Source organism: Hyla sarda, chromosome 1 (genome assembly GCF_029499605.1).
Source record: "Hyla sarda isolate aHylSar1 chromosome 1, aHylSar1.hap1, whole genome shotgun sequence".
Classification (NCBI taxonomy): Eukaryota; Metazoa; Chordata; class Amphibia; order Anura; family Hylidae; genus Hyla; species Hyla sarda.
Window position 1 is genome coordinate 611,863,322 of NC_079189.1, and position 27,936 is coordinate 611,891,257.

Here is a 27,936-nt window from a genome sequence, read left to right on the forward strand (position 1 = left end):
ACCTCTCCAGTCATCACCAGACCCCTTCATTACTGTATAATGTCCCAGCATTCCCAGCAGTGTCACCTCTCCAGTCATCACCAGACCCCTCCATTACTGTATAATGTCCCAGCATTCCCAGCAGTGTCACCTCTCCAGTCATCACCAGACCCCTCCATTACCGTATAATGTCCCAGCAGTGTCACCTCTCCAGTCATCACCAGACCCCTCCATTACTGTATAATGTCCCAGCAGGGTCACCTCTCCAGTCATCACCAGACCCCTCCATTACCGTATAATGTCCCAGCAGTGTCACCTCTCCAGTCATCACCAGACCCCTCCATTACTATATAATGTCCCAGCAGTGTCACCTCTCCAGTCATCACCAGACCCCTCCATTACTATATAATGTCCCAGCAGTGTCACCTCTCCAGTCATCACCAGACCCCTCCATTACTGTATAATGTCCCAGCATTCCCAGCAGTGTCACCTCTCCAGTCATCACCAGACCCCTCCATTACTGTATAATGTCCCAGCAGTGTCACCTCTCCAGTCATCACCAGACCCCTCCATTACTGTATAATGTCCCAGCAGTGTCACCTCTCCAGTCATCACCAGACCCCTCCATTACTGTATAATGTCCCAGCAGTGTCACCTCTCTAGTCATCACCAGATCCCTCCATTACTGTATAATGTCCCAGCAGTGTCACCTCTCCAGTCATCACCAGACCCCTCCATTACTGTATAATGACCCAGCAGTGTCACCTCTCCAGTCATCACCAGACCCCTCCATTACTGTATAATGTCCCAGCATTCCCAGCAGGGTCACCTCTCCAGTCATCACCAGACCCCTCCATTACCGTATAATGTCCCAGCAGTGTCACCTCTCCAGTCATCACCAGACCCCTCCATTACCGTATAATGTCCCAGCAGTGTCACCTCTCCAGTCATCACCAGGCCCCTACATTACTGTATAATGTCACAGCATTCCCAGCAGGGTCACCTCTCCAGTCATCACCAGACCCCTCCATTACCGTATAATGTCCCAGCAGTGTCACCTCTCCAGTCATCACCAGACCCCTCCATTACTATATAATGTCCCAGCAGTGTCACCTCTCCAGTCATCACCAGACCCCTCCATTACTGTATAATGTCCCAGCATTCCCAGCAGTGTCACCTCTCCAGTCATCACCAGACCCCTCCATTACTGTATAATGTCCCAGCATTCCCAGCAGTGTCACCTCTCCAGTCATCACCAGACCCCTCCATTACTGTATAATGTCCCAGCAGTGTCACCTCTCCAGTCATCACCAGACCCCTCCATTACTGTATAATGTCCCAGCATTCCCAGCAGTGTCACCTCTCCAGTCATCACCAGACCCCTCCATTACTGTATAATGTCCCAGCAGTGTCACCTCTCCAGTCATCACCAGACCCCTCCATTACTGTATAATGTCCCAGCATTCCCAGCAGTGTCACCTCTCCAGTCATCACCAGACCCCTCCATTACTGTATAATGTCCCAGCAGTGTCACCTCTCCAGTCAGCACCAGACCCCTCCATTATTGTATAATGTCCCAGCAGTGTCACCTCTCCAGTCATCACCAGACCCCTCCATTACTGTATAATGTCCCAGCATTCCCAGCAGTGTCACCTCTCTAGTCATCACCAGACCCCTCCATTACTGTATAATGTCCCAGCAGTGTCACCTCTCCAGTCATCACCAGACCCCTCCATTACTGTATAATGTCCCAGCAATCCCAGCAGTGTCACCTCTCCAGTCATCACCAGACCCCTCCATTACTGTATAATGTCCCAGCATTCCCAGCAGTGTCATCTCTCTAGTCATCACCAGACCCCTCCATTACTGTATAATGTCCCAGCATTCCCAGCAGTGTCACCTCTCCAGTCATCACCAGACCCCTCCATTACTGTATAATGTCCCTGCAGTGTCACCTCTCCAGTCATCACCAGACCCCTCCATTACTGTATAATGTCCCAGCATTCCCAGCAGTGTCACCTCTCCAGTCATCACCAGACCCCTCCATTACTGTATAATGTCCCAGCAGTGTCACCTCTCCAGTCATCACCAGACCCCTCCATTACTGTATAATGTCCCAGCATTCCCAGCAGTGTCACCTCTCCAGTCATCACCAGACCCCTCCATTACTGTATAATGTCCCAGCAGTGTCACCTCTCCAGTCATCACCAGACTCCTCCATTACTGTATAATGTCCCATCATTCCCAGCAGTGTCACCTCTCCAGTCATCACCAGACCCCTCCATTACTGTATAATGTCCCAGCAGTGTCACCTCTCCAGTCATCACCAGACCCCTCCATTAATGTATAATGTCCCAGCAGTGTCACCTCTCCAGTCATCACCAGACCCCTCCATTACTGTATAATGTCCCAGCAGTGTCACCTCTCCAGTCATCACCAGACCCCTCCATTACTGTATAATGTCCCAGCAGTGTCACCTCTCCAGTCATCACCAGACCCCTCCATTACTATATAATGTCCCAGCAGTGTCACCTCTCCAGTCATCACCAGACCCCTCCATTACTGTATAATGTCCCAGCATTCCCAGCAGTGTCACCTCTCCAGTCATCACCAGACCCCTCCATTACTGTATAATGTCCCAGCATTCCCAGCAGTGTCACCTCTCCAGTCATCATCAGACCCCTCCATTACTGTATAATGTCCCAGCATTCCCAGCAGTGTCACCTCTCCAGTCATCATCAGACCCCTCCACTACTGTATAATGTCCCAGCAGTGTCACCTCTCCAGTCATCACCAGACCCCTCCATTACTGTATAATGTCCCAGCAGGGTCACCTCTCCAGTCATCACCAGACCCCTCCATTACTGTATAATGTCCCAGCAGTGTCACCTCTCCAGTCATTACCAGACCCCTCCATTACTGTATAATGTCCCAGCATTCCCAGCAGTGTCACCTCTCCAGTCATCACCAGATCCCTCCATTACTGTATAATGTCCCAGCAGTGTCACCTCTCCAGTCATCACCAGATCCCTCCATTACTGTATAATGTCCCAGCAGTGTCACCTCTCCAGTCATCACCAGACCCCTCCATTACCGTATAATGTCCCAGCAGTGTCACCTCTCCAGTCATCACCAGACCCCTCCATTACTGTATAATGTCACAGCATTCCCAGCAGTGTCACCTCTCCAGTCATCACCAGACCCCTCCATTACTGTATAATGTCCCAGCATTCCCAGCAGGGTCACCTCTCCAGTCATCACCAGACCCCTCCATTACTGTATAATGTCCCAGCAGGGTCACCTCTCCAGTCATCACCAGACCCCTCCATTACTGTATAATGTCCCAGCAGTGTCACCTCTCCAGTCATCACCAGACCCCTCCATTACTATATAATGTCCCAGCAGTGTCACCTGTCCAGTCATCACCAGACCCCTCCATTACTGTATAATGTCCCAGCAGTGTCACCTCTCCAGTCATCACCAGACCCCTCCATTACTGTATAATGTCCTGTCATCACCAGACCCCTCCATTACTGTATAATGTCCCAGCATTCCCGGCAGGGTCACCTCTCCAGTCATCACCAGACCCCTCCATTACTGTATAATGTCCCAGCATTCCCGGCAGGGTCACCTCTCTAGTCATCACCAGACCCCTCCATTACTGTATAATGTCCCAGCAGTGTCACCTCTCCAGTCATCACCAGACCCCTCCATTACTGTATAATGTCCCAGCATTCCCAGCAGTGTCATCTCTCTAGTCATCACCAGACCCCTCCATTACTGTATAATGTCCCAGCATTCCCAGCAGTGTCACCTCTCCAGTCATCACCAGACCCCTCCATTACTGTATAATGTCCCAGCATTCCCAGCAGTGTCACCTCTCCAGTCATCACCAGACCCCTCCATTACTGTATAATGTCCCAGCATTCCCAGCAGTGTCACCTCTCCAGTCATCACCAGACCCCTCCATTACTGTATAATGTCCCAGCATTCCCAGCAGTGTCACCTCTCCAGTCATCACCAGACCCCTCCATTACTGTATAATGTCCCAGCAGGGTCACCTCTCCAGTCATCACCAGACCCCTCCATTACTGTATAATGTCCCAGCAGTGTCACCTCTCCAGTCATCACCAGACCCCTCCATTACTGTATAATGTCCCAGCAGTGTCACCTCTCCAGTCATCACCAGACCCCTCCATTACTGTATAATGTCCCAGCATTCCCAGCAGTGTCACCTCTCCAGTCATCACCAGACCCCTCCATTACTGTATAATATCCCAGCAGTGTCACCTCTCCAGTCATCACCAGACCCCTCCATTACTGTATAATGTCCCAGCAGTGTCACCTCTCCAGTCATCACCAGACCCCTCCATTACTGTATAATGTCCCAGCATTCCCTGCAGTGTCACCTCTCCAGTCATCACCAGACCCCTCCATTACTGTATAATGTCCCAGCAGTGTCACCTCTCCAGTCATCACCAGACCCCTCCATTACTGTATAATGTCCCAGCATTCCCTGCAGTGTCACCTCTCCAGTCATCACCAGACCCCTCCATTACTGTATAATGTCCCAGCAGTGTCACCTCTCCAGTCATCACCAGACCCCTCCATTACTGTATAATGTCCCAGCATTCCCAGCAGTGTCACCTCTCCAGTCCTAACCAGACCCCTCCATTACTGTATAATGTCCCAGCAGTGTCACCTCTCCAGTCATCACCAGACCCCTCCATTACTGTATAATGTCCCAGCATTCCCAGCAGTGTCACCTCTCCAGTCATCACCAGACCCCTCCATTACTGTATAATGTCCCAGCAGTGTCACCTCTCCAGTCATCACCAGACCCCTCCATTACTGTATAATGTCCCATCATTCCCAGCAGTGTCACCTCTCCAGTCATCACCAGACCCCTCCATTACTGTATAATGTCCCAGCAGTGTCACCTCTCCAGTCATCACCAGACCCCTCCATTACTGTATAATGTCCCATCATTCCCAGCAGTGTCACCTCTCCTGTCATCACCAGACCCCTCCATTACTGTATAATGTCCCAGCAGTGTCACCTCTCCAGTCAGCACCAGACCCCTCCATTATTGTATAATGTCCCAGCAGTGTCACCTCTCCAGTCATCACCAGACCCCTCCATTACTGTATAATGTCCCAGCATTCCCAGCAGTGTCACCTCTCTAGTCATCACCAGACCCCTCCATTACTGTATAATGTCCCAGCAGTGTCACCTCTCCAGTCATCACCAGACCCCTCCATTACTGTATAATGTCCCTGCAGTGTCACCTCTCCAGTCATCACCAGACCCCTCCATTACTGTATAATGTCCCAGCAGTGTCACCTCTCCAGTCATCACCAGACCCCTCCATTACTGTATAATGTCCCAGCATTCCCAGCAGTGTCACCTCTCCAGTCATCACCAGACCCCTCCATTACTGTATAATGTCCCAGCAGTGTCACCTCTCCAGTCATCACCAGACCCCTCCATTACTGTATAATGTCCCAGCATTCCCAGCAGTGTCACCTCTCCAGTCATCACCAGACCCCTCCATTACTGTATAATGTCCCATCATTCCCAGCAGTGTCACCTCTCCAGTCATCACCAGACCCCTCCATTACTGTATAATGTCCCAGCAGTGTCACCTCTCCAGTCATCACCAGACCCCTCCATTAATGTATAATGTCCCAGCAGTGTCACCTCTCCAGTCATCACCAGACCCCTCCATTACTGTATAATGTCCCAGCAGTGTCACCTCTCCAGTCATCACCAGACCCCTCCATTACTGTATAATGTCCCAGCAGTGTCACCTCTCCAGTCATCACCAGACCCCTCCATTACTGTATAATGTCCCAGCATTCCCAGCAGTGTCACCTCTCCAGTCATCACCAGACCCCTCCATTACTGTATAATGTCCCAGCATTCCCAGCAGTGTCACCTCTCCAGTCATCATCAGACCCCTCCATTACTGTATAATGTCCCAGCATTCCCAGCAGTGTCACCTCTCCAGTCATCATCAGACCCCTCCACTACTGTATAATGTCCCAGCAGTGTCACCTCTCCAGTCATCACCAGACCCCTCCATTACTGTATAATGTCCCAGCAGGGTCACCTCTCCAGTCATCACCAGACCCCTCCATTACTGTATAATGTCCCAGCAGTGTCACCTCTACAGTCATCACCAGACCCCTCCATTACTGTATAATGTCCCAGCAGTGTCACCTCTCCAGTCATCACCAGACCCCTCCATTACTGTATAATGTCCCAGCAGTGTCACCTCTCCAGTCATCACCAGACCCCTCCATTACTGTATAATGTCCCAGCAGTGTCACCTCTCCAGTCATTACCAGACCCCTCCATTACTGTATAATGTCCCAGCATTCCCAGCAGTGTCACCTCTCCAGTCATCACCAGATCCCTCCATTACTGTATAATGTCCCAGCAGTGTCACCTCTCCAGTCATCACCAGATCCCTCCATTACTGTATAATGTCCCAGCAGTGTCACCTCTCCAGTCATCACCAGACCCCTCCATTACCGTATAATGTCCCAGCAGTGTCACCTCTCCAGTCATCACCAGACCCCTCCATTACTGTATAATGTCACAGCATTCCCAGCAGTGTCACCTCTCCAGTCATCACCAGACCCCTCCATTACTGTATAATGTCCCAGCATTCCCAGCAGGGTCACCTCTCCAGTCATCACCAGACCCCTCCATTACTGTATAATGTCCCAGCAGGGTCACCTCTCCAGTCATCACCAGACCCCTCCATTACTGTATAATGTCCCAGCAGTGTCACCTCTCCAGTCATCACCAGACCCCTCCATTACTGTATAATGTCCCAGCAGTGTCACCTCTCCAGTCATCACCAGACCCCTCCATTACTATATAATGTCCCAGCAGTGTCACCTGTCCAGTCATCACCAGACCCCTCCATTACTGTATAATGTCCCAGCAGTGTCACCTCTCCAGTCATCACCAGACCCCTCCATTACTGTATAATGTCCCAGCAGTGTCACCTCTCCAGTCATCACCAGACCCCTCCATTACTGTATAATGTCCCAGCATTCCCGGCAGGGTCACCTCTCCAGTCATCACCAGACCCCTCCATTACTGTATAATGTCCCAGCATTCCCGGCAGGGTCACCTCTCTAGTCATCACCAGACCCCTCCATTACTGTATAATGTCCCAGCAGTGTCACCTCTCCAGTCATCACTAGACCCCTCCATTACTGTATAATGTCCCAGCATTCCCAGCAGTGTCATCTCTCTAGTCATCACCAGACCCCTCCATTACTGTATAATGTCCCAGCAGTGTCACCTCTCCAGTCATCACCAGACCCCTCCATTACTGTATAATGTCCCAGCAATCCCAGCAGTGTCATCTCTCTAGTCATCACCAGACCCCTCCATTACTGTATAATGTCCCAGCATTCCCAGCAGTGTCACCTCTCCAGTCATCACCAGACCCCTCCATTACTGTATAATGTCCCAGCATTCCCAGCAGTGTCACCTCTCCAGTCATCACCAGACCCCTCCATTACTGTATAATGTCCCAGCATTCCCAGCAGTGTCACCTCTCCAGTCATCACCAGACCCCTCCATTACTGTATAATGTCCCAGCATTCCCAGCAGTGTCACCTCTCCAGTCATCACCAGACCCCTCCATTACTGTATAATGTCCCAGCAGTGTCACCTCTCCAGTCATCACCAGACCCCTCCATTACTGTATAATGTCCCAGCAGTGTCACCTCTCCAGTCATCACCAGACCCCTCCATTACTGTATAATGTCCCAGCATTCCCAGCAGTGTCACCTCTCCAGTCATCACCAGACCCCTCCATTACTGTATAATATCCCAGCAGTGTCACCTCTCCAGTCATCACCAGACCCCTCCATTACTGTATAATGTCCCAGCAGTGTCACCTCTCCAGTCATCACCAGACCCCTCCATTACTGTATAATGTCCCAGCATTCCCAGCAGTGTCACCTCTCCAGTCATCACCAGACCCCTCCATTACTGTATAATGTCCCAGCAGTGTCACCTCTCCAGTCATCACCAGACCCCTCCATTACTGTATAATGTCCCAGCATTCCCTGCAGTGTCACCTCTCCAGTCATCACCAGACCCCTCCATTACTGTATAATGTCCCAGCAGTGTCACCTCTCCAGTCATCACCAGACCCCTCCATTACTGTATAATGTCCCAGCATTCCCAGCAGTGTCACCTCTCCAGTCCTAACCAGACCCCTCCATTACTGTATAATGTCCCAGCAGTGTCACCTCTCCAGTCATCACCAGACCCCTCCATTACTGTATAATGTCCCAGCATTCCCAGCAGTGTCACCTCTCCAGTCATCACCAGACCCCTCCATTACTGTATAATGTCCCAGCAGTGTCACCTCTCCAGTCATCACCAGACCCCTCCATTACTGTATAATGTCCCATCATTCCCAGCAGTGTCACCTCTCCAGTCATCACCAGACCCCTCCATTACTGTATAATGTCCCAGCAGTGTCACCTCTCCAGTCATCACCAGACCCCTCCATTACTGTATAATGTCCCAGCAGTGTCACCTCTCCAGTCATCACCAGACCCCTCCATTACTGTATAATGTCCCATCATTCCCAGCAGTGTCACCTCTCCTGTCATCACCAGACCCCTCCATTACTGTATAATGTCCCAGCAGTGTCACCTCTCCAGTCATCACCAGACCCCTCCATTACTGTATAATCTCCCAGCAGTGTCACCTCTCCAGTCATCACCAGACCCCTCCATTACTGTATAATGTCCCAGCATTCCCAGCAGTGTCACCTCTCCAGTCATCACCAGACCCCTCCATTACAGTATAATGTCCCAGCAGTGTCACCTCTCCAGTCATCACCAGACCCCTCCATTACTATATAATGTCCCAGCAGTGTCACCTCTCCAGTCATCACCAGACCCCTCCATTACTGTATAATGTCCCAGCAGTGTCACCTCTCCAGTCATCACCAGACCCCTCCATTACTGTATAATGTCCCAGCAGTGTCACCTCTCCAGTCATCACCAGACCCCTCCATTACTGTATAATGTCCCAGCAGTTTCACCTCTCCAGTCATCACCAGACCCCTCCATTACTGTATAATGTCCCAGCAGTGTCACCTCTCCAGTCATCACCAGACCCCTCCATTACTGTATAATGTCCCAGCAGTGTCACCTCTCCAGTCATCACCAGACCCCTCCATTACTGTATAATGTCCCAGCATTCCCAGCAGTGTCACCTCTCCAGTCATCACCAGACCCCTCCATTACAGTATAATGTCCCAGCAGTTTCACCTCTCCAGTCATCACCAGACCCCTCCATTACTGTATAATGTCCCAGCAGGGTCACCTCTCCAGTCAGCAGCTCCATCATCTTGTTGATGAGTTCTAGGATCTTCTGTTCATCCATTTCCTCATGTATCGGGGAGTGAGGTGGGGGCCCCGGGAGTGGGCTCAGGGTTCTTCCACATCCTTCACACACAGGGGCCCGACAGCGCCCACTAGAGGACTTCTTCACTACTGTGTAATCCTGTGTATGGAGAGACACATTAATATCACTACATACATTCCCAGAATCCCTCACCTCTCCAGTCATATCCATCTGTTATTACATAGATATGAATGAGGTCATGTGACGTCACTCCCAGAATCCCTCACCTCTTCAGTCATATCCATCTTTTATTACATATATAAGAATGAGGTCATGTGACATCACTCCCAGAATCCCTCACCTCTCCAGTCATATCCATCTGTTATTACATAGATAAGAATGAGGTCATGTGACATCACTCCCAGAATCCCTCACCTCTCCAGTCATATCCATCTGTTATTACATAGATAAGAATGAGGTCATGTGACATCACTCCCAGAATCCCTCACCTCTCCAGTCATATCCATCTGTTATTACATAGATAAGAATGAGGTAATGTGACATCACTCCCAGAATCCCTCACCTCTCCAGTCATATCCATCTGTTATTCCAAAGATAACAATGAGGTCATGTGACATCACTCCAAGAAGCCCTCACCTCTCCAGTCATATCCATCTGTTATTACAAAGATAAGAATGAGGTCATGTGACATCACTCCCAGAATCCTTCACCTCTCCAGTCATATCCATCTGTTATTACATAGATAAGAATGAGGTCATGTGACATCACTCCCAGAATCCCTCACCTCTCCAGTCATATCCATCTGTTATTACATAGATAAGAATGAGGTCATGTGACATCACTCCCAGAATCCCTCACCTCTCCAGTCATATCCATCTGTTCTTACATAGATAAGAATGAGGTCATGTGACATCACTCCCAGAATCCCTCACCTCTCCAGTCATATCCATCTGTTATTCCAAAGATAAGAATGAGGTCATGTGACATCACTCCCAGAATCCCTCACCTCTCCAGTCATATACATGTGTTAGATAAGAATGAGGTCATGTGACATCACTCCCAGAATCCCTCACCTCTCCAGTCATATCCATCTGTTATTACATAGATAAGAATGAGGTCATGTGACATCACTCCCAGAATCCCTCACCTCTCCAGTAAGCTGGAACAGTATCTGTAGGGTGAGGTTTATTAGACTTTCTACCATCTTTTTCCTGTTTCTATTCATCCTTGAATGGAAGAATTTACTTTTTTGGAATATTCCACAGGAGGATTCTATATCACAGGAACCTGAATGGAAAGAGGAGGAGCAAATGTCAAAAAAAATTACAGGACAAAAGGACACAAGTAGGGGAAACATCTGAGGAGAGATTGAGAGATATAAGTTTAGATGATGTATTCACCCTCTTTCTCTTTTGGACAGAGAACCAATGACTATTATATGGAGGCACAGAGGAGGCCTGTCTACTATATGGGGGTATATAGGGGGTCCTGTCTACTATATGGGGGTATATAGGGGGTCCTGTCTACTATATGGGGGTATATAGGGGGTCCTGTCTACTATATGTGGGAATAGAGGGGGGTCCTGTCTACTATATGTGGGTATAGAGGGGTCCTGTCTACTATATGTGGGTATAGAGGGGGTCCTGTCTACTATATGGGGGTATAGAGGAGGTCCTGTCTACTATATGGGGGTATAGAGGGGGTCCTGTCTACTATATGTGGGTATAGAGGGGGTCCTGTCTACTATATGTGGGTATAGAGGGGGTCCTGTCTATTATATGAGGGTATAGAGGGGGTCCTGTCTACTATATGTGGGTATAGAGGGGGTCCTGTCTACTATATGTGGGTATAGAGGGGATCCTGTCTACTATATGTGGGTATAGAGGGGGTTCTGTCTACTATATGGAGGCACAGGGGAGGCCTGTCTACTATATGTGGCTATAGAGGGGGTCCTGTCTACTATATGTGGGTATAGAGGGGATCCTGTCTAGTATATGTAGCTATAGAGGGGGTCACGTCTACTATATGTGGGAATAGAGGGGGTCCTGTCTGTGTACTATATGGGGGTATAGAGGGGGTCCTGTCTACTATATGGGGGTATAGAGGGGGGTCCTGTCTACTACATGTGGGTATAGAGGGGGTCCTGTCTACTATATGTGGGTATAGAGGGGGTCCTGTCTACTATATGGGGGTATAGAGGGGGTCCTGTCTAGTATATGTGGCTATAGAGGGGGTCCTGTCTACTATATGGGGGTATAGAGGGGGTCCTGTCTACTATATTGAGGCACAGGGGAGGCCTGTCTACTATATGTGGGTATAGAGGGGGTCCTGTCTACTATATGGGGGTATAGAGGGGGTCCTGTCTACTATATGGGGGTATAGAGGGGGTCCTGTCTACTATATGGGGGTATAGAGGGGGTCCTGTCTAGTATATGTAGCTATAGAGGGGGTCATGTCTACTATATGTGGGAATAGAGGGGGTCCTGTCTGTGTACTATATGGGGGTATAGAGGGGGTCCTGTCTACTATATGGGGGTATAGAGGGGGGTCCTGTCTACTACATGTGGGTATAGAGGGGGTCCTGTCTACTATATGTGGGTATAGAGGGGGTCCTGTCTACTATATGGGGGTATAGAGGGGGTCCTGTCTAGTATATGTGGCTATAGAGGGGATCCTGTCTACTATATGGGGTATAGAGGGGGTCCTGTCTACTATATGTGGCTATAGAGGGGGTCCTGTCTACTATATGGGGGTATAGAGGGGGTCCTGTCTACTATATGGAGGTATAGAGGGGGTCCTGTCTACTATATGGAGGTATAGAGGGGGCCCTGTCTACTATATGGGGGTATAGAGGGGGTCCTGTCTACTATATGTGGCTATAGAGGGGGCCCTGTCTACTATATGGGGTATAGAGGGGGTCCTGTCTACTATATGTGGCTATAGAGGGGGTCCTGTCTACTATATGGGAGTATAGAGGGGGTCCTGTCTACTATATGGAGGTATAGAGGGGGTCCTGTCTACTATATGGAGGTATAGAGGGGGTCCTGTCTACTATATGGGGGTATAGAGGGGGTCCTGTCTACTATATGTAGCTATAGAGGGGGTCCTGTCTACTATATGTGGGAATAGAGGGGGGTCCTGTCTACTATATGTGGGTATAGAGGGGGTCCTGTCTACTATATGTGGGTATACAGGGGGTCCTGTCTACTATATGTGGGAATAGAGGGGGTCCTGTCTACTATATGTGGGTATAGAGGGGGTCCTATCTACTATATGTGGGAATAGAGGGTGTCCTGTCTACTATATAGAGGGGGTCCTGTCTACTATATGTGGGTATAGAGGGGGTCCTGTCTAATATATGTGGTATATAGGGGGTCCTGTCTACTATATGTGGGAATAGAGGGGTCCTGTCTACTATATGTGGGTATAGAGGGGTCCTGTCTAGTATATGTGGGTATAGAGGGGATCCTGTCTACTCTATGTGGGAATAGAGGGGGTCCTGTCTACTATATGGGGGTATAGAGGGGGTCCTTTCTACTATATGGGGGTATAGAGGGGGTCCTGTCTACTATATGGGGGTATAGAGGGGGTCCTGTCTACTATATGAGGGAATAGAGGGGGTCCTGTCTACTATATGTAGGTCTAGAGGGGGTCCTGTCTACTATATGGGGGTATATAGGGGGTCCTGTCTACTATATGGGGGTATATAGGGGGTCCTGTCTACTATATGTGGGAATAGAGGGGGTCCTGTCTACTATATGGGGGTATAGAGGGGGTCCTGTCTACTATATAGAGGGGGTCCTGTCTACTATATGTGGTATATAGGGGGTCCTATCTACTATATGTGGGAATAGAGGGGTCCTGTCTACTATATGTGGGTATAGAGGGGATCCTGTCTACTCTATGTGGGAATAGAGGGGGTCCTGTCTACTATATGTGGGAATAGAGGGGGTCCTGTCTACTATATGTGGGTATAGAGGGGGTCCTGTCTACTATATGTGGGTATAGAGGGGGTCCTGTCTACTCTATGTGGGAATAGAGGGGGTCCTGTCTACTATATGGGGGTATAGAGGGGGTTCTGTCTACTATATGGGGGTATAGAGGGGGTCCTGTCTACTATATGGTGGTATAGAGGGGCTCCTGTCTACTATATGTGGGTATAGAGGGGTCCTGTCTACTATATGTGGGTATAGAGGGGGTCCTGTCTACTATATGGGGGTATAGAGGGGGTCCTGTCTACTATATGGGGGTATAGAGGGGGTCCTGTCTAGTATATGTGGCTATAGAGGGGGTCCTGTCTACTATATGTGGGTATAGAGGGGGTCCTGTCTATTATATGGGGGTATAGAGGGGGTCCTGTCTACTATATGTAGCTATAGAGGGGGTCCTGTATACTATATGTGGGAATAGAGGGGGGTCCTGTCTACTATATGTGGGTATAGAGGGGGTCCTGTCTACTATATGGGGGTATAGAGGGGGTCCTGTCTACTATATGTAGCTATAGAGGGGGTCCTGTATACTATATGTGGGTATAGAGGGGGTCCTGTCTACTATATGGGGGTATAGAGGGGGTCCTGTCTACTATATGGGGGTATAGAGGGGGTCCTGTCTAGTATATGTGGCTATAGAGGGGGTCCTGTCTACTATATGTGGGTATAGAGGGGGTCCTGTCTACTATATGGGGGTATAGAGGGGGTCCTGTCTACTATATGTAGCTATAGAGGGGGTCCTGTATACTATATGTGGGAATAGAGGGGGGTCCTGTCTACTATATGTGGGTATAGAGGGGGTCCTGTCTACTATATGTGGGTATACAGGGGGTCCTGTCTACTATATGTGGGAATAGAGGGGGTCCTGTCTACTATATGTGGGTATAGAGGGGGTCCTATCTACTATATGTGGGAATAGAGGGTGTCCTGTCTACTATATAGAGGGGGTCCTGTCTACTATATGTGGGTATAGAGGGGGTCCTGTCTACTATATGTGGTATATAGGGGGTCCTGTCTACTATATGTGGGAATAGAGGGGTCATGTCTACTATATGTGGGTATAGAGGGGTCCTGTCTAGTATATGTGGGTATAGAGGGGATCCTGTCTACTCTATGTGGGAATAGAGGGGGTCCTGTCTACTATATGGGGGTATAGAGGGGGTCCTTTCTACTATATGGGGGTATAGAGGGGGTCCTGTCTACTATATGGGGGTATAGAGGGGGTCCTGTCTACTATATGAGGGAATAGAGGGGGTCCTGTCTACTATATGTAGGTCTAGAGGGGGTCCTGTCTACTATATGGGGGTATATAGGGGGTCCTGTCTACTATATGGGGGTATATAGGGGGTCCTGTCTACTATATGTGGGAATAGAGGGGGTCCTGTCTACTATATGTGGGAATAGAGGGGGTCCTGTCTACTATATGGGGGTATAGAGGGGGTCCTGTCTACTATATAGAGGGGGTCCTGTCTACTATATGTGGGTATAGAGGGGGTCCTGTCTACTATATGTGGTATATAGGGGGTCCTATCTACTATATGTGGGAATAGAGGGGTCCTGTCTACTATATGTGGGTATAGAGGGGATCCTGTCTACTCTATGTGGGAATAGAGGGGGTCCTGTCTACTATATGTGGGTATAGAGGGGATCCTGTCTACTCTATGTGGGAATAGAGGGGGTCCTGTCTACTATATGGGGGTATAGAGGGGGTCCTGTCTACTATATGGAGGTATAGAGGGGGTCCTGTCTAGTATATGTGGCTATAGAGGGGGTCCTGTCTACTATATGTGGGTATAGAGGGGGTCCTGTCTACTATATGGGGGTATAGAGGGGGTCCTGTCTACTATATGTAGCTATAGAGGGGGTCCTGTATACTATATGTGGGAATAGAGGGGGGTCCTGTCTACTATATGTGGGTATAGAGGGGGTCCTGTCTACTATATGTGGGTATACAGGGGGTCCTGTCTACTATATGTGGGAATAGAGGGGGTCCTGTCTACTATATGTGGGAATAGAGGGTGTCCTGTCTACTATATAGAGGGGGTCCTGTCTACTATATGTGGGTATAGAGGGGGTCCTGTCTACTATATGTGGTATATAGGGGGTCCTGTCTACTATATGTGGGAATAGAGGGGTCCTGTCTACTATATGTGGGTATAGAGGGGTCCTGTCTAGTATATGTGGGTATAGAGGGGATCCTGTCTACTCTATGTGGGAATAGAGGGGGTCCTGTCTACTATATGGGGGTATAGAGGGGGTCCTTTCTACTATATGGGGGTATAGAGGGGGTCCTGTCTACTATATGGGGGTATAGAGGGGGTCCTGTCTACTATATGAGGGAATAGAGGGGGTCCTGTCTACTATATGTAGGTCTAGAGGGGGTCCTGTCTACTATATGGGGGTATATAGGGGGTCCTGTCTACTATATGGGGGTATATAGGGGGTCCTGTCTACTATATGTGGGAATAGAGGGGGTCCTGTCTACTATATGTGGGAATAGAGGGGGTCCTGTCTACTATATGGGGGTATAGAGGGGGTCCTGTCTACTATATAGAGGGGGTCCTGTCTACTATATGTGGGTATAGAGGGGGTCCTGTCTACTATATGTGGTATATAGGGGGTCCTATCTACTATATGTGGGAATAGAGGGGTCCTGTCTACTATATGTGGGTATAGAGGGGATCCTGTCTACTCTATGTGGGAATAGAGGGGGTCCTGTCTACTATATGGGGGTATAGAGGGGGTCCTGTCTACTATATGGGGGTATAGAGGGGGTCCTGTCTACTATATGGAGGTATAGAGGGGGTCCTGTCTAGTATATGTGGCTATAGAGGGGGTCCTGTCTACTATATGTGGGTATAGAGGGGGTCCTGTCTACTATATGGGGGTATAGAGGGGGTCCTGTCTACTATATGGAGGTATAGAGGGGGTCCTGTCTAGTATATGTGGCTATAGAGGGGGTCCTGTCTACTATATGTGGGTATAGAGGGGGTCCTGTCTACTATATGGGGGTATAGAGGGGGTCTTGTCTACTATATGTGGGTATAGAGGGGGTCCTGTCTACTATATGGGGGTATAGAGGGGGCCCTTTCTACTACAGTCATGGCCGTAAATGTTGGCACCCCTGAAATTTTTTAAGAAAATGAAGTATTTCTCACAGAAAAGGATTGCAGTAACACATGTTTTGCTATACACACGTTTATTCCCTTTGTGTGTTTTGGAACTAAACCAAAAAAGGGAGGAAAAAAAGCAAATTGGACATAATGTCAGCAAACTCCAAAAATGGGCTGGACAAAATTATTGGCACCCTTAACTTAATATTTGGTTTCAGACCCTTTGGAAAAAATAACTGAAATCAGTCGCTTCCTATAACTATCAATAAGCTTCTTACACCTCTCAGCCGGAATGTTGGACTCTTCCTTTACAAACTGCTCCAGGTCTCTTATTGGACGGCGCCTTTTCCCAACAGTAATTATAAGATCTCTCCACAGGTGATCAATGGGATTTAGATCTGGACTCATTGCTGACACTTCAGAACTCTCCAGCGCTTTGTTGTCATCCATTTCTGGGGGCTTTTTGACGTATGTTTGGGGTCATTGTCCTGCTGGAAGACCCAAGATCTCGGAGGCAAACCCAGCTTTCTGACACTGGGCTGTACAGTGCGACCCAAAATCCATTGGTAATCCTCAGATTTCATGATGTCTTGTACACATTCAAGGCCCCCAGTGCCAGAGGCAGCAAAACAACCCAAAACATCACTGACCTCCACCATATTTCACTGTAGGTACTGTGTTCTTTTCTTTGTAGGCCTTATTCTGTTTTCAGTAAACAGTAGAATGATTTGCTTTACCAAAAAGCTCTATCTCGGTCTCATCTGTCCACAAGATGTTTTCCCAGAAGGATTTTGGTTACTCAAGTTCATTTTGGCAAAATGTGGTCTTGCTTTTTTTTGTTTCTGTGTCAGCAGTGGGGTCCTCCTGGGTCTCCTCCATAGTGGGGTCCTCCTGGGTCTCCTCCATAGTGGGGTCCTCCTGGGTCTCCTGCTATAGTGGGGTCCTCCTGGGTCTCCTCCATAGTGGGGTCCTCCTGGGTCTCCTCCATAGCGTTTCATTTAAATGTCGACGGATAGTTAGCGCTGACACTGATGCTTCCTGAGCCTGCAGGACAGCTTGAATATCTTTGGAACTTGTTTGGGGCTGCTTATCCACCATCCAGACTATCCTGCGTTGACACCTTTCTTCAATTTTTCTCTTCCGCCCACGCCCAGGGAGATTAGCTACAGTGCCATGGGTTGTAAACTTCTTGATAATGTTGCGCACTGTGGACAAAGGTAAATCTAGATCTCTGGAGATGGACTTGTAACCTTGAGATTGTTGATATTTTTCCACAATTTTGGTTCTTAAGTCCTCAGACAGTTCTCTTCTCCTCTTTCTGTTGTCCAAGCTTAGTGTGGCACACACAGACACACAATGCAAAGACTAAATGAACTTCTCTCCTTTTTATCTGCTTTCAGGTGTGATTTTTATATTGCCCACACCTGTTACTTGCCCCAGATGAGTTTAAAGGAGCATCACATGCTTGAAACAATCTTATTTTTCCTCATTTTTGGAGTTTGGTGACATTATGTCCAATTTGCTTTTTTTCCTCCCTTTTTTGGTTTAGTTCCAATACACACAAAGGGAATAAACATGTGTATAGCAAAACATGTGTTACTGCAATCCTTTTCTGTGAGAAATACTTCATATACTAGAAAAATTGAAGGGGTGCCAACATTTACGGCCATGACTGTATATGGAGGCACAGAGAAGGCCTGCCTACTATATGGGGGTATAGGGGGGGCCTGTCTACTATATGGGGTATAGAGAGGGTCCTGTCTACTATATGGAGACACAGAGGAGGCTTGTCTACTATATGGGGGTATATAGGGGGCCTGTCTACTAGGGGTGTGAATCGCCAAGAATTTGGCGATACGATTCGAATCGCGATACCAGTGTGGCGATTCTATATATCCCGATATATCGCGATACCGTCTAGGTGACGATACATCCCGATACATCGCCCACCTGGGAGCATTCATAGATCCCAATAGACGCCACTGTCAGCTTTGACAGCGGCGATCTAGTACTCCGGCGCAAACTTTTTCATTTTATCCCGTCCGGGCTGCAAAATAAAAGAAAACACACTTTCTCTTACCTGCCAACGAGCCCCGGAGCTCCGGTACAGGTGTTCGGTCCCCGGGCTGTATTCTTCTTACTTCCTGTTAGCCCGGCACGTCACACGGAGCTTCAGCCTATCACCGGCCGAGGCGGGACATCGCTGCGGCCGGTGATAGGCTGAAGCTCCATGTGACGTGCCGGGCTAACAGGAAGTAAGAAGAATACAGCCCGGGGACCAAACAACTGTACCGGAGTGTACCGGAGCTCCGGGGGCTCGTTGGCAGGTAAGAGAAAGTGCGTTTTCTTTTATTTTGCAGCCCGGACGGGATAAAACGAGAAAAGTGCGCGCCGGACTACTCCTTTAATAGCCAGCATGCTGGCTATTAGCGGCAGCCCCCGGCTACTGAGAACAGCCGGGGGCAGCAGAGTATGGAGCGGGCACGAGTCCGGAGCCCGCTCCGTACACCCAGAGCGCCGCCGCGTCAGATCCGGCCTGCCCGGCTACACAAATGTGGAACTCGTATCTCCTGATGCCTGGGACATGCTGTTCCGGGTGTGAGGAGATACAAATTCTACATTCCTAAAAGAATCGATTCAAAAATATTCAGTATCGCCAAATGTATATTCAGTATCGCCAAATGAAAAAATCGCGATAATCGCGCAAATCGATTTTTTCTTACATCCCTACTGTCTACTATATGGAGGCACAGAGGAGGCCTGTTTACTATATGGAGGCACAAAGGAGGCTTGTCTACTATATGGGGTATAGAGGGTGTCCTGTCTACTATATGTGGGAATAGAGGGGGTCCTGTCTACTATATGGGGGTATAGAGGGGGTCCTGTCTACTATATGGGGTATAGAGGGGTCCTGTCTACTATATGTGGGAATAGAGGGGGGTCCTGTCTACTATATGTGGGTATAGAGGGGGTCCTGTCTACTATATGTGGGTATAGAGGGGGTCCTGTCTACTATATGGGGGTATAGAGGGGGTCCTGTCTACTATATGTGGGTATAGAGGGGGTCCTGTCTACTATATGTGGGAATAGAGGGGGTACTGCCTTGTATATGGGGGTATAGAGGGGGTCCTGTCTACTATATGTGGGAATAGAGGGGGTACTGCCTTGTATATGGGGGTATAGAGGGGGTCCTGTCTACTATATGTGGGTATAGAGGGGGTCCTGTCTACTATATGGGGGTATAGAGGAGGTCCTGTCTACTATATGGGGTATAGAGGGTGTCCTGTCTACTATATGTGGGAATAGAGGGGGTACTGCCTTGTATATGGGGGTATAGAGGGGGTACTGTCTACTATATGTGGGTATAGAGGGGGTCCTGTCTACTATAAGGGGGAATAGAGGGGTCCTGTCTACTATATGTGGGAATAGAGGGGGTCCTGTCTACTATATGTGGGTATAGAGGGGGTCCTGTCTACTATATGTGGGAATAGAGGGGGTTCTGTCTACTATATGTGGGTATAGAGGGGGTCCTGTCTACTATTTGTGGGTATAGAGGGGGTCCTGTCTACTATATGTGGGTATAGAGGAGGTCCTGTCTACTATATGTGGGTATAGAGGGGGTCTTGTCTACTATATGTGGGAATAGAGGGGTTCTGTCTACTATATGTGGGAATGGAGGGGTCCGGTCTACTATATGAGGGTATAAAGGGGGTACTGCCTATTATATGTGGGAATAGAGGGGGTCCTGTCTACTATATGTGGGAAGAGGGGGTCCTGTCTACTATATGTGGGAATAGAGGGGGTTGTGTCTACTATATGGGGTATATAGGGGGTCCTGTCTACAATATGTGGGAATAGAGGGGGTCCTGTCTACAATATGTGGGAATAGAGGGGGGTCCTGTCTACTATATGGGGGTATAGCGGGGGTCCTGTCTACTATATGTGGGAATAGAGGGGGGTCCTGTCTACTATATGGGGGTGTAGAGGGGTCCTGTCTACTTTATAATGGAATAGAGGGGGTCCTGTCTACTATATGTGGGAATAGAGGGGGTCCTGTCTACTATATAGGGGTATAGAGGGGATCCTGTCTACTATATGCGGGTGTAGAGGGGGTCCTGTCTACTATATGGGGGTATAGAGGGGGTCCTGTCTACTATATGTGGATATAGAGGGGGTCCTGTCTACTATATGTGGGTATAGAGGGGTCCTGTCTACTATAAGTGGGTATAGAGGGGGTCCTGTCTACCATATGGGGCTATAGAGGGGGTCCTGTCTACTATATGGGGGTATAGAGGGGGTCCTGTCTACTATATGTGGGTATAGAGGGGGTCCTGTCTACTATATGTGGGAATAGAGGGGGTCCTGTCTACTATATGTGAGAATAGAGGTGGTCCTGTCTACTATATGTGAGAATAGAGGTGGTCCTGTCTACTATATGTGGGAATAGAGGGGGTCCTGTCTACTATATGTGAGAATAGAGGGGGTCCTGTCTACTATATGTGAGAATAGAGGGGGTCCTGTCTACTATATGTGAGAATAGAGGGGGTCCTATCTACTATATGTGAGAATAGAGGGGGTCCTGTCTACTATATGTGGGTATAGAGGGGGTCCTGTCTACTATATGTGGGAATAGAGGGGGTCCTGTCTATTATATGTGGGAATAGAGGGGGTCCTGTCTACTATATGTGAGAATAGAGGTGGTCCTGTCTACTATATGTGAGAATAGAGGGGGTCCTGTCTACTATATGTGGGAATAGAGGGGGTCCTGTCTACTATATGTGGGTATAGAGGGGATCCTGTCTAGTATATGTGGGTATAGAGGGGGTCCTGTCTAGTATATGTGGGTATAGAGGGGGTCCTGTCTAGTATATGTGGGTATAGAGGGGGTCCTGTCTAGTATATGTGGGTATAGAGGGGGTCCTGTCTACTATATGTGGGTATAGAGGGGTCTTGTCTACTATATGTGGGTATAGAGGGGGTCCTGTCTAGTATATGTGGGTATAGAGGGGGTCCTGTCTAGTATATGTGGGTATAGAGGGGGTCCTGTCTACTATATGTGGGTATAGAGGGGGTCCTGTCTACTATATGTGGGAATAGAGGGGGTCCTGTCTACTATATGTGGGTATAGAGGGGGTCCTGTCTACTATATGTGGGTATAGAGGGGGATCCTGTCTACTATATAGAGGGGGTCCTGTCTACTATATGTGGGTATAGAGGGGGTCCTGTCTACTATATGTGGGTATAGAGGGGGTCCTGTCTATTATATGTGGGGATAGAGGGGATCATGTCTAGTATATGTGGGTATAGAGGGGGTCCTGTCTACTATATGTGGGTATAGAGGGGGTCCTGTCTACTATATGTGGGTATAGAGGGGGATCCTGTCTACTATATAGAGGGGGTCCTGTCTACTATATGTGGGTATAGAGGGGGTCCTGTCTACTATATGTGGGTATAGAGGGGGTCCTGTCTATTATATGTGGGGATAGAGGGGATCATGTCTAGTATATGTGGGTATAGAGGGGGTCCTGTCTACTATATGTGGGTATAGAGGGGGTCCTGTCTACTATATGTGGGTATAGAGGGGGTCCTGTCTACTATATGTGGGTATAGAGGGGGATCCTGTCTACTATATAGAGGGGGTCCTGTCTACTATATGTGGGTATAGAGGGGGTCCTGTCTACTATATGTGGGTATAGAGGGGGTCCTGTCTATTATATGTGGGTATAGAGGGGGTCCTGTCTACTATATGTGGGTATAGAGGGGGGTCCTGTCTACTATATGTGGGTATAGAGGGGGGTCCTGTCTACTATATAGAGGGGGTCCTGTCTACTATATGTGGGTATAGAGGGGGTCCTGTCTACTATATAGAGGGGGTCCTGTCTACTATATGTGGGTATAGAGGGGATCCTGTCTACTATATGTGGGTATAGAGGGGGTCCTGTCTACTATATGTGGGTATAGAGGGGGTCCTGTCTACTATATAGAGGGGGTCCTGTCTACTATATGTGGGTATAGAGGGGGTCCTGTCTACTATATGTGGGTATAGAGGGGGTCCTGTCTACTATATGTGGGTATAGAGGGGGTCCTGTCTACTATATAGAGGGGGTCCTGTCTACTATATGTGGGTATAGAGGGGGTCCTGTCTACTATATGTGGGTATAGAGGGGGTCCTGTCTACTATATGGGGGTATAGAGGGGGTCCTGTCTACTATATGTGGGTATAGAGGGGGTCCTGTCTACTATATGTGGATATAGAGGGGGTCCTGTCTACTATATGTGGGAATAGAAGGGGGTCCTGTCTACTGTATGGGGGTATAGAGGGGGTCCTGTCTACTATATGTGGGAATAGAGGGGGGTCCTGTCTACTATATGGGGGTATAGAGGGGGTCCTGTCTACTATATGTGGGTATAGAGGGGGTCCTGTCTACTATATGTGGGTATAGAGGGGGTCCTGTCTACTATATGTGGGTATAGAGGGGGTCCTGTCTACTATATGTGGATATAGAGGGGGTCCTGTCTACTATAAGTGGGTATAGAGGGGGTCCTGTCTACCATATGGGGCTATAGAGGGGGTCCTGTCTACTATATGTGGGTATAGAGGGGGTCCTGTCTACTATATGTGGGAATAGAGGGGGTCCTGTCTACTATATTGGAGAATAGAGGTGGTCCTGTCTACTATATGTGAGAATAGAGGTGGTCCTGTCTACTATATGTGGGAATAGAGGGGGTCCTGTCTACTATATGTGAGAATAGAGGGGGTCCTGTCTACTATATGTGAGAATAGAGGGGGTCCTGTCTACTATATGTGAGAATAGAGGGGGTCCTATCTACTATATGTGAGAATAGAGGGGGTCCTGTCTACTATATGTGGGTATAGAGGGGGTCCTGTCTACTATATGTGGGAATAGAGGGGGTCCTGTCTACTATATGTGGGAATAGAGGGGGTCCTGTCTACTATATGTGAGAATAGAGGTGGTCCTGTCTACTATATGTGAGAATAGAGGGGGTCCTGTCTACTATATGTGGGAATAGAGGGGGTCCTGTCTACTATATGTGGGTATAGAGGGGATCCTGTCTAGTATATGTGGGTATAGAGGGGGTCCTGTCTAGTATATGTGGGTATAGAGGGGGTCCTGTCTAGTATATGTGGGTATAGAGGGGGTCCTGTCTAGTATATGTGGGTATAGAGGGGGTCCTGTCTAGTATATGTCGGTATAGAGTGGGTCCTGTCTAGTATATGTGGGTATAGAGGGGGTCCTGTCTACTATATGTGGGTATAGAGGGGGTCCTGTCTACTATATGTGGGGATAGAGGGGATCATGTCTAGTATATGTGGGTATAGAGGGGGTCCTGTCTACTATATGTGGGTATAGAGGGGGTCCTGTCTACTATATGTGGGTATAGAGGGGGGTCCTGTCTACTATATAGAGGGGGTCCTGTCTACTATATGTGGGTATAGAGGGGGTCCTGTCTACTATATGTGGGTATAGAGGGGGTCCTGTCTATTATATGTGGGTATAGAGGGGGTCCTGTCTACTATATGTGGGTATAGAGGGGGGTCCTGTCTACTATATGTGGGTATAGAGGGGGGTCCTGTCTACTATATAGAGGGGGTCCTGTCTACTATATGTGGGTATAGAGGGGGTCCTGTCTACTATATAGAGGGGGTCCTGTCTACTATATGTGGGTATAGAGGGGGTCCTGTCTACTATATAGAGGGGGTCCTGTCTACTATATGTGGGTATAGAGGGGGTCCTGTCTACTATATGTGGGTATAGAGGGGGTCCTGTCTACTATATGTGGGTATAGAGGGGGTCCTGTCTACTATATAGAGGGGGTCCTGTCTACTATATGTGGGTATAGAGGGGGTCCTGTCTACTATATGTGGGGATAGAGGGGGTCCTGTCTACTATATAGAGGGGGTACTGTCTACTATATGTGGGTATAGAGGGGGTCCTGTCTACTATATGTGGGTATAGAGGGGGTCCTGTCTACTATATGTGGGTATAGAGGGGGTCCTGTCTACTATATAGAGGGGGTCCTGTCTACTATATGTGGGTATAGAGGGGGTCCTGTCTACTATATGTGGGGATAGAGGGGGTCCTGTCTACTATATGTGGGTATAGAGGGGGTCCTGTCTACTATATGTGGGTATAGAGGGGGTCCTGTCTACTATATGGGGGTATAGAGGGGGTCCTGTCTACTATATGTGGGTATAGAGGGGGTCCTGTCTACTATATGTGGATATAGAGGGGGTCCTGTCTACTATATGTGGGAATAGAGGGGGTCTTGTCTACTATATGTGGGTATAGAGGGGGTCCTGTCTACTATATAGAGGGGGTCCTGTCTACTATATGTGGGTATAGAGGGGGTCCTGTCTACTATATGTGGGTATAGAGGGGGTCCTGTCTACTATATGTGGGTATAGAGGGGGTCCTGTCTACTATATAGAGGGGGTCCTGTCTACTATATGTGGGTATAGAGGGGGTCCTGTCTACTATATGTGGGTATAGAGGGGGTCCTGTCTACTATATGTGGGTATAGAGGGGGTCCTGTCTACTATATAGAGGGGGTCCTGTCTACTATATGTGGGTATAGAGGGGGTCCTGTCTACTATATGGGGGTATAGAGGGGGTCCTATCTACTATATGTGGGTATAGAGGGGGTCCTGTCTACTATATGTGGATATAGAGGGGGTCCTGTCTACTATATGTGGGTATAGAGGGGGTCCTGTCTACTATATGTGGGTATAGAGGGGGTCCTGTCTACTATATGTGGGTATAGAGGGGGTCCTGTCTACTATATGTGGGTATAGAGGGGGTCCTGTCTACTATATGTGGGTATAGAGGGGGTCCTGTCTACTATATAGAGGGGGTCCTGTCTACTATATGTGGGTATAGAGGGGGTCCTGTCTACTATATGTGGGAATAGAGGGGGTCCTGTCTACTATATGTGGGTATAGAGGGGGTCCTATCTACTATATGTGGGTATAGAGGGGGGTCCTGTCTACTATATGTGGGAATAGAGGGGGTCCTGTCTACTATATGTGGGAATAGAAAGTGAGATTTCTCATCTGAGTCTGAAGTTATTTCCGCTCAAACTAATTCACAGAACAAAATCTGAGGACAAAATAATCCAATGTGTATTATCCCCAATAATCCTGATCTGACAGTGAGAATACAAACCTGTATCTGTACAGGAGCCATCGGGTTTCCTTGTTCTTACAGGACCTGCGATGATGTCACCGTCATGTGATCAGTCACATGGAGGAGGAGGAGTCACATGATCAGGGGCTGCTGCTCTAGGCTCATCTGCTCAGTGTATGCAGGACTCTGCTGTGCTGGTTGTGATCGCTGCTGGATGAGCTGAAGTTATGTGTATGCAGCAGAGCTGTGTGTGTGTGATGTGCGTGGTGCAGAGCTGTGTATGTGTGTGTTATATATGTCTGCAGCAGAGCTGTGTGTAATGTGCATGTAGCTGCGCTGTATGTGTACACAGTAGAGCTGTATATGTGTAATGTACATGTAGCTGAGCTGTATGTGTACACAGTAGAGCTGTATATGTGTAATGTGCATGTAGCTGAGCTGTATGTGTACACAGTAGAGCTGTATATGTGTAATGTACATGTAGCTGAGCTGTATGTGTACACAGTAGAGCTGTATATGTGTAATGTGCATGTAGCTGAGCTGTATGTGTACACAGTAGAGCTGTATATGTGTAATGGACATGTAGCTGAGCTGTATGTGTACACAGTAGAGCTGTATATGTGTAATGGACATGTAGCTGAGCTGTATGGGTACACAGTAGAGCTGTATATGTGTAATGGACATGTAGCTGAGCTGTATGTGTACACAGTAGAGCTGTATATGTGTAATGTACATGTAGCTGAGCTGTATGTGTACACAGTAGAGCTGTATATGTGTAATGTACATGTAGCTGAGCTGTATGTGTACACAGTAGAGCTGTATATGTGTAATGTGCATGTAGCTGAGCTGTATGTGTACACAGTAGAGCTGTATATGTGTAATGTACATGTAGCTGAGCTGTATGTGTACACAGTAGAGCTGTATATGTGTAATGTACATGTAGCTGAGCTGTATGTGTACACAGTAGAGCTGTATATGTGTAATGTACATGTAGCTGAGCTGTATGTGTACACAGTATAGCTGTATATGTGTAATGTACATGTAGCTGAGCTGTATGTGTACACAGTAGAGCTGTATATGTGTAATATACATGTAGCTGAGCTGTATGTGTACACAGTAGTGCTGTATATATGTAATGTACATGTAGCTGAGCTGTATGTGTACACAGTAGAGCTGTATATATGTAATGTACATGTAGCTGAGCTGTATGTGTACACAGTAGAGCTGTATATGTGTAATGTTCATGTAGCTGAGCTGTATGTGTACACAGTAGATCTGTATATGTGTAATGTACATGTAGCTGAGCTGTATGTGTACACAGTAGAACTGTATATGTGTAATGTGCATGTAGCTGAGCTGTATGTGTGCACAGTAGAGCTGTATATGTGTAATGTGCATGTAGCTGAGCTGTATGTGTACACAGTAGAGCTGTATATGTGTAATGTACATGTAGCTGAGCTGTATGTGTACACAGTAGAGCTGTATATGTGTAATGTGCATGTAGCTGAGCTGTATGTGTACACAGTAGAGCTGTATGTGTAATGTACATGTAGCTGAGCTGTATGTGTACACAGTAGTGCTGTATATGTGTAGTGTACATGTAGCTGAGCTGTATGTGTACACAGTAGAGCTGTATATGTGTAATGTGCATGTAGCTGAGCTGTATGTGTACACAGTAGTGCTGTATATGTGCAATGTGCATGTAGCTGAGCTGTATGTGTACACAGTAGTGCTGTATATGTGTAATGTGCATGTAGCTGAGCTGTATGTGTACACAGTAGTGCTGTATATGTGCAATGTACTTGTAGCTGAGCTGTATGTGTACACAGTAGAGCTGTATATGTGTAATGTGCATGTAGCTGAGCTGTATGTGTACACAGTAGAGCTGTATATGTGTAATGTGCATGTAGCTGAGCTGTATGTGTACACAGTAGAGCTGTATATGTGTAATATACATGTAGCTGAGCTGTATGTGTACACAGTAGTGCTGTATATGTTATGTACATGTAGCTGAGCTGTATGTGTACACAGTAGAGCTGTATATGTGTAATGTACATGTAGCTGAGCTGTATGTGTACACAGTAGAGCTGTATATGTGTAATGTACATGTAGCTGAGCTGTATGTGTACAGTAGAGCTGTATATATGTAATGTACATGTAGCTGAGCTGTATGTGTACACAGTAGAGCTGTATATGTGTAATGGACATGTAGCTGAGCTGTATGTGTACACAGTAGAGCTGTATATGTGTAATGTACATGTAGCTGAGCTGTATGTGTACACAGTAGAGCTGTAT

The 27,936-nt window shown here is 48.0% G+C and overlaps 1 protein-coding gene across 1 annotated transcript in view; it reads right to left on the reverse strand.

Annotated features, from left to right (window-relative positions):
* The window catches only part of LOC130297803 (oocyte zinc finger protein XlCOF8.4-like), a 46,248-nt gene extending 20,524 nt beyond the window's left edge, over window positions 1–25,724 (reverse strand). Inside the window, exons 1-3 of the mRNA XM_056550727.1 lie at window positions 25,681–25,724; window positions 10,541–10,680; window positions 9,352–9,531 (exon numbers count right to left, since the gene is read on the reverse strand). Of these exons, the coding sequence (XP_056406702.1) occupies window positions 9,352–9,531; window positions 10,541–10,618 (258 nt within the window). The 5' untranslated portion in view covers window positions 10,619–10,680; window positions 25,681–25,724. The remainder of the gene's footprint in view (window positions 1–9,351; window positions 9,532–10,540; window positions 10,681–25,680) is intronic.
* Between the last annotated feature and the right edge of the window lie 2,212 nt (window positions 25,725–27,936).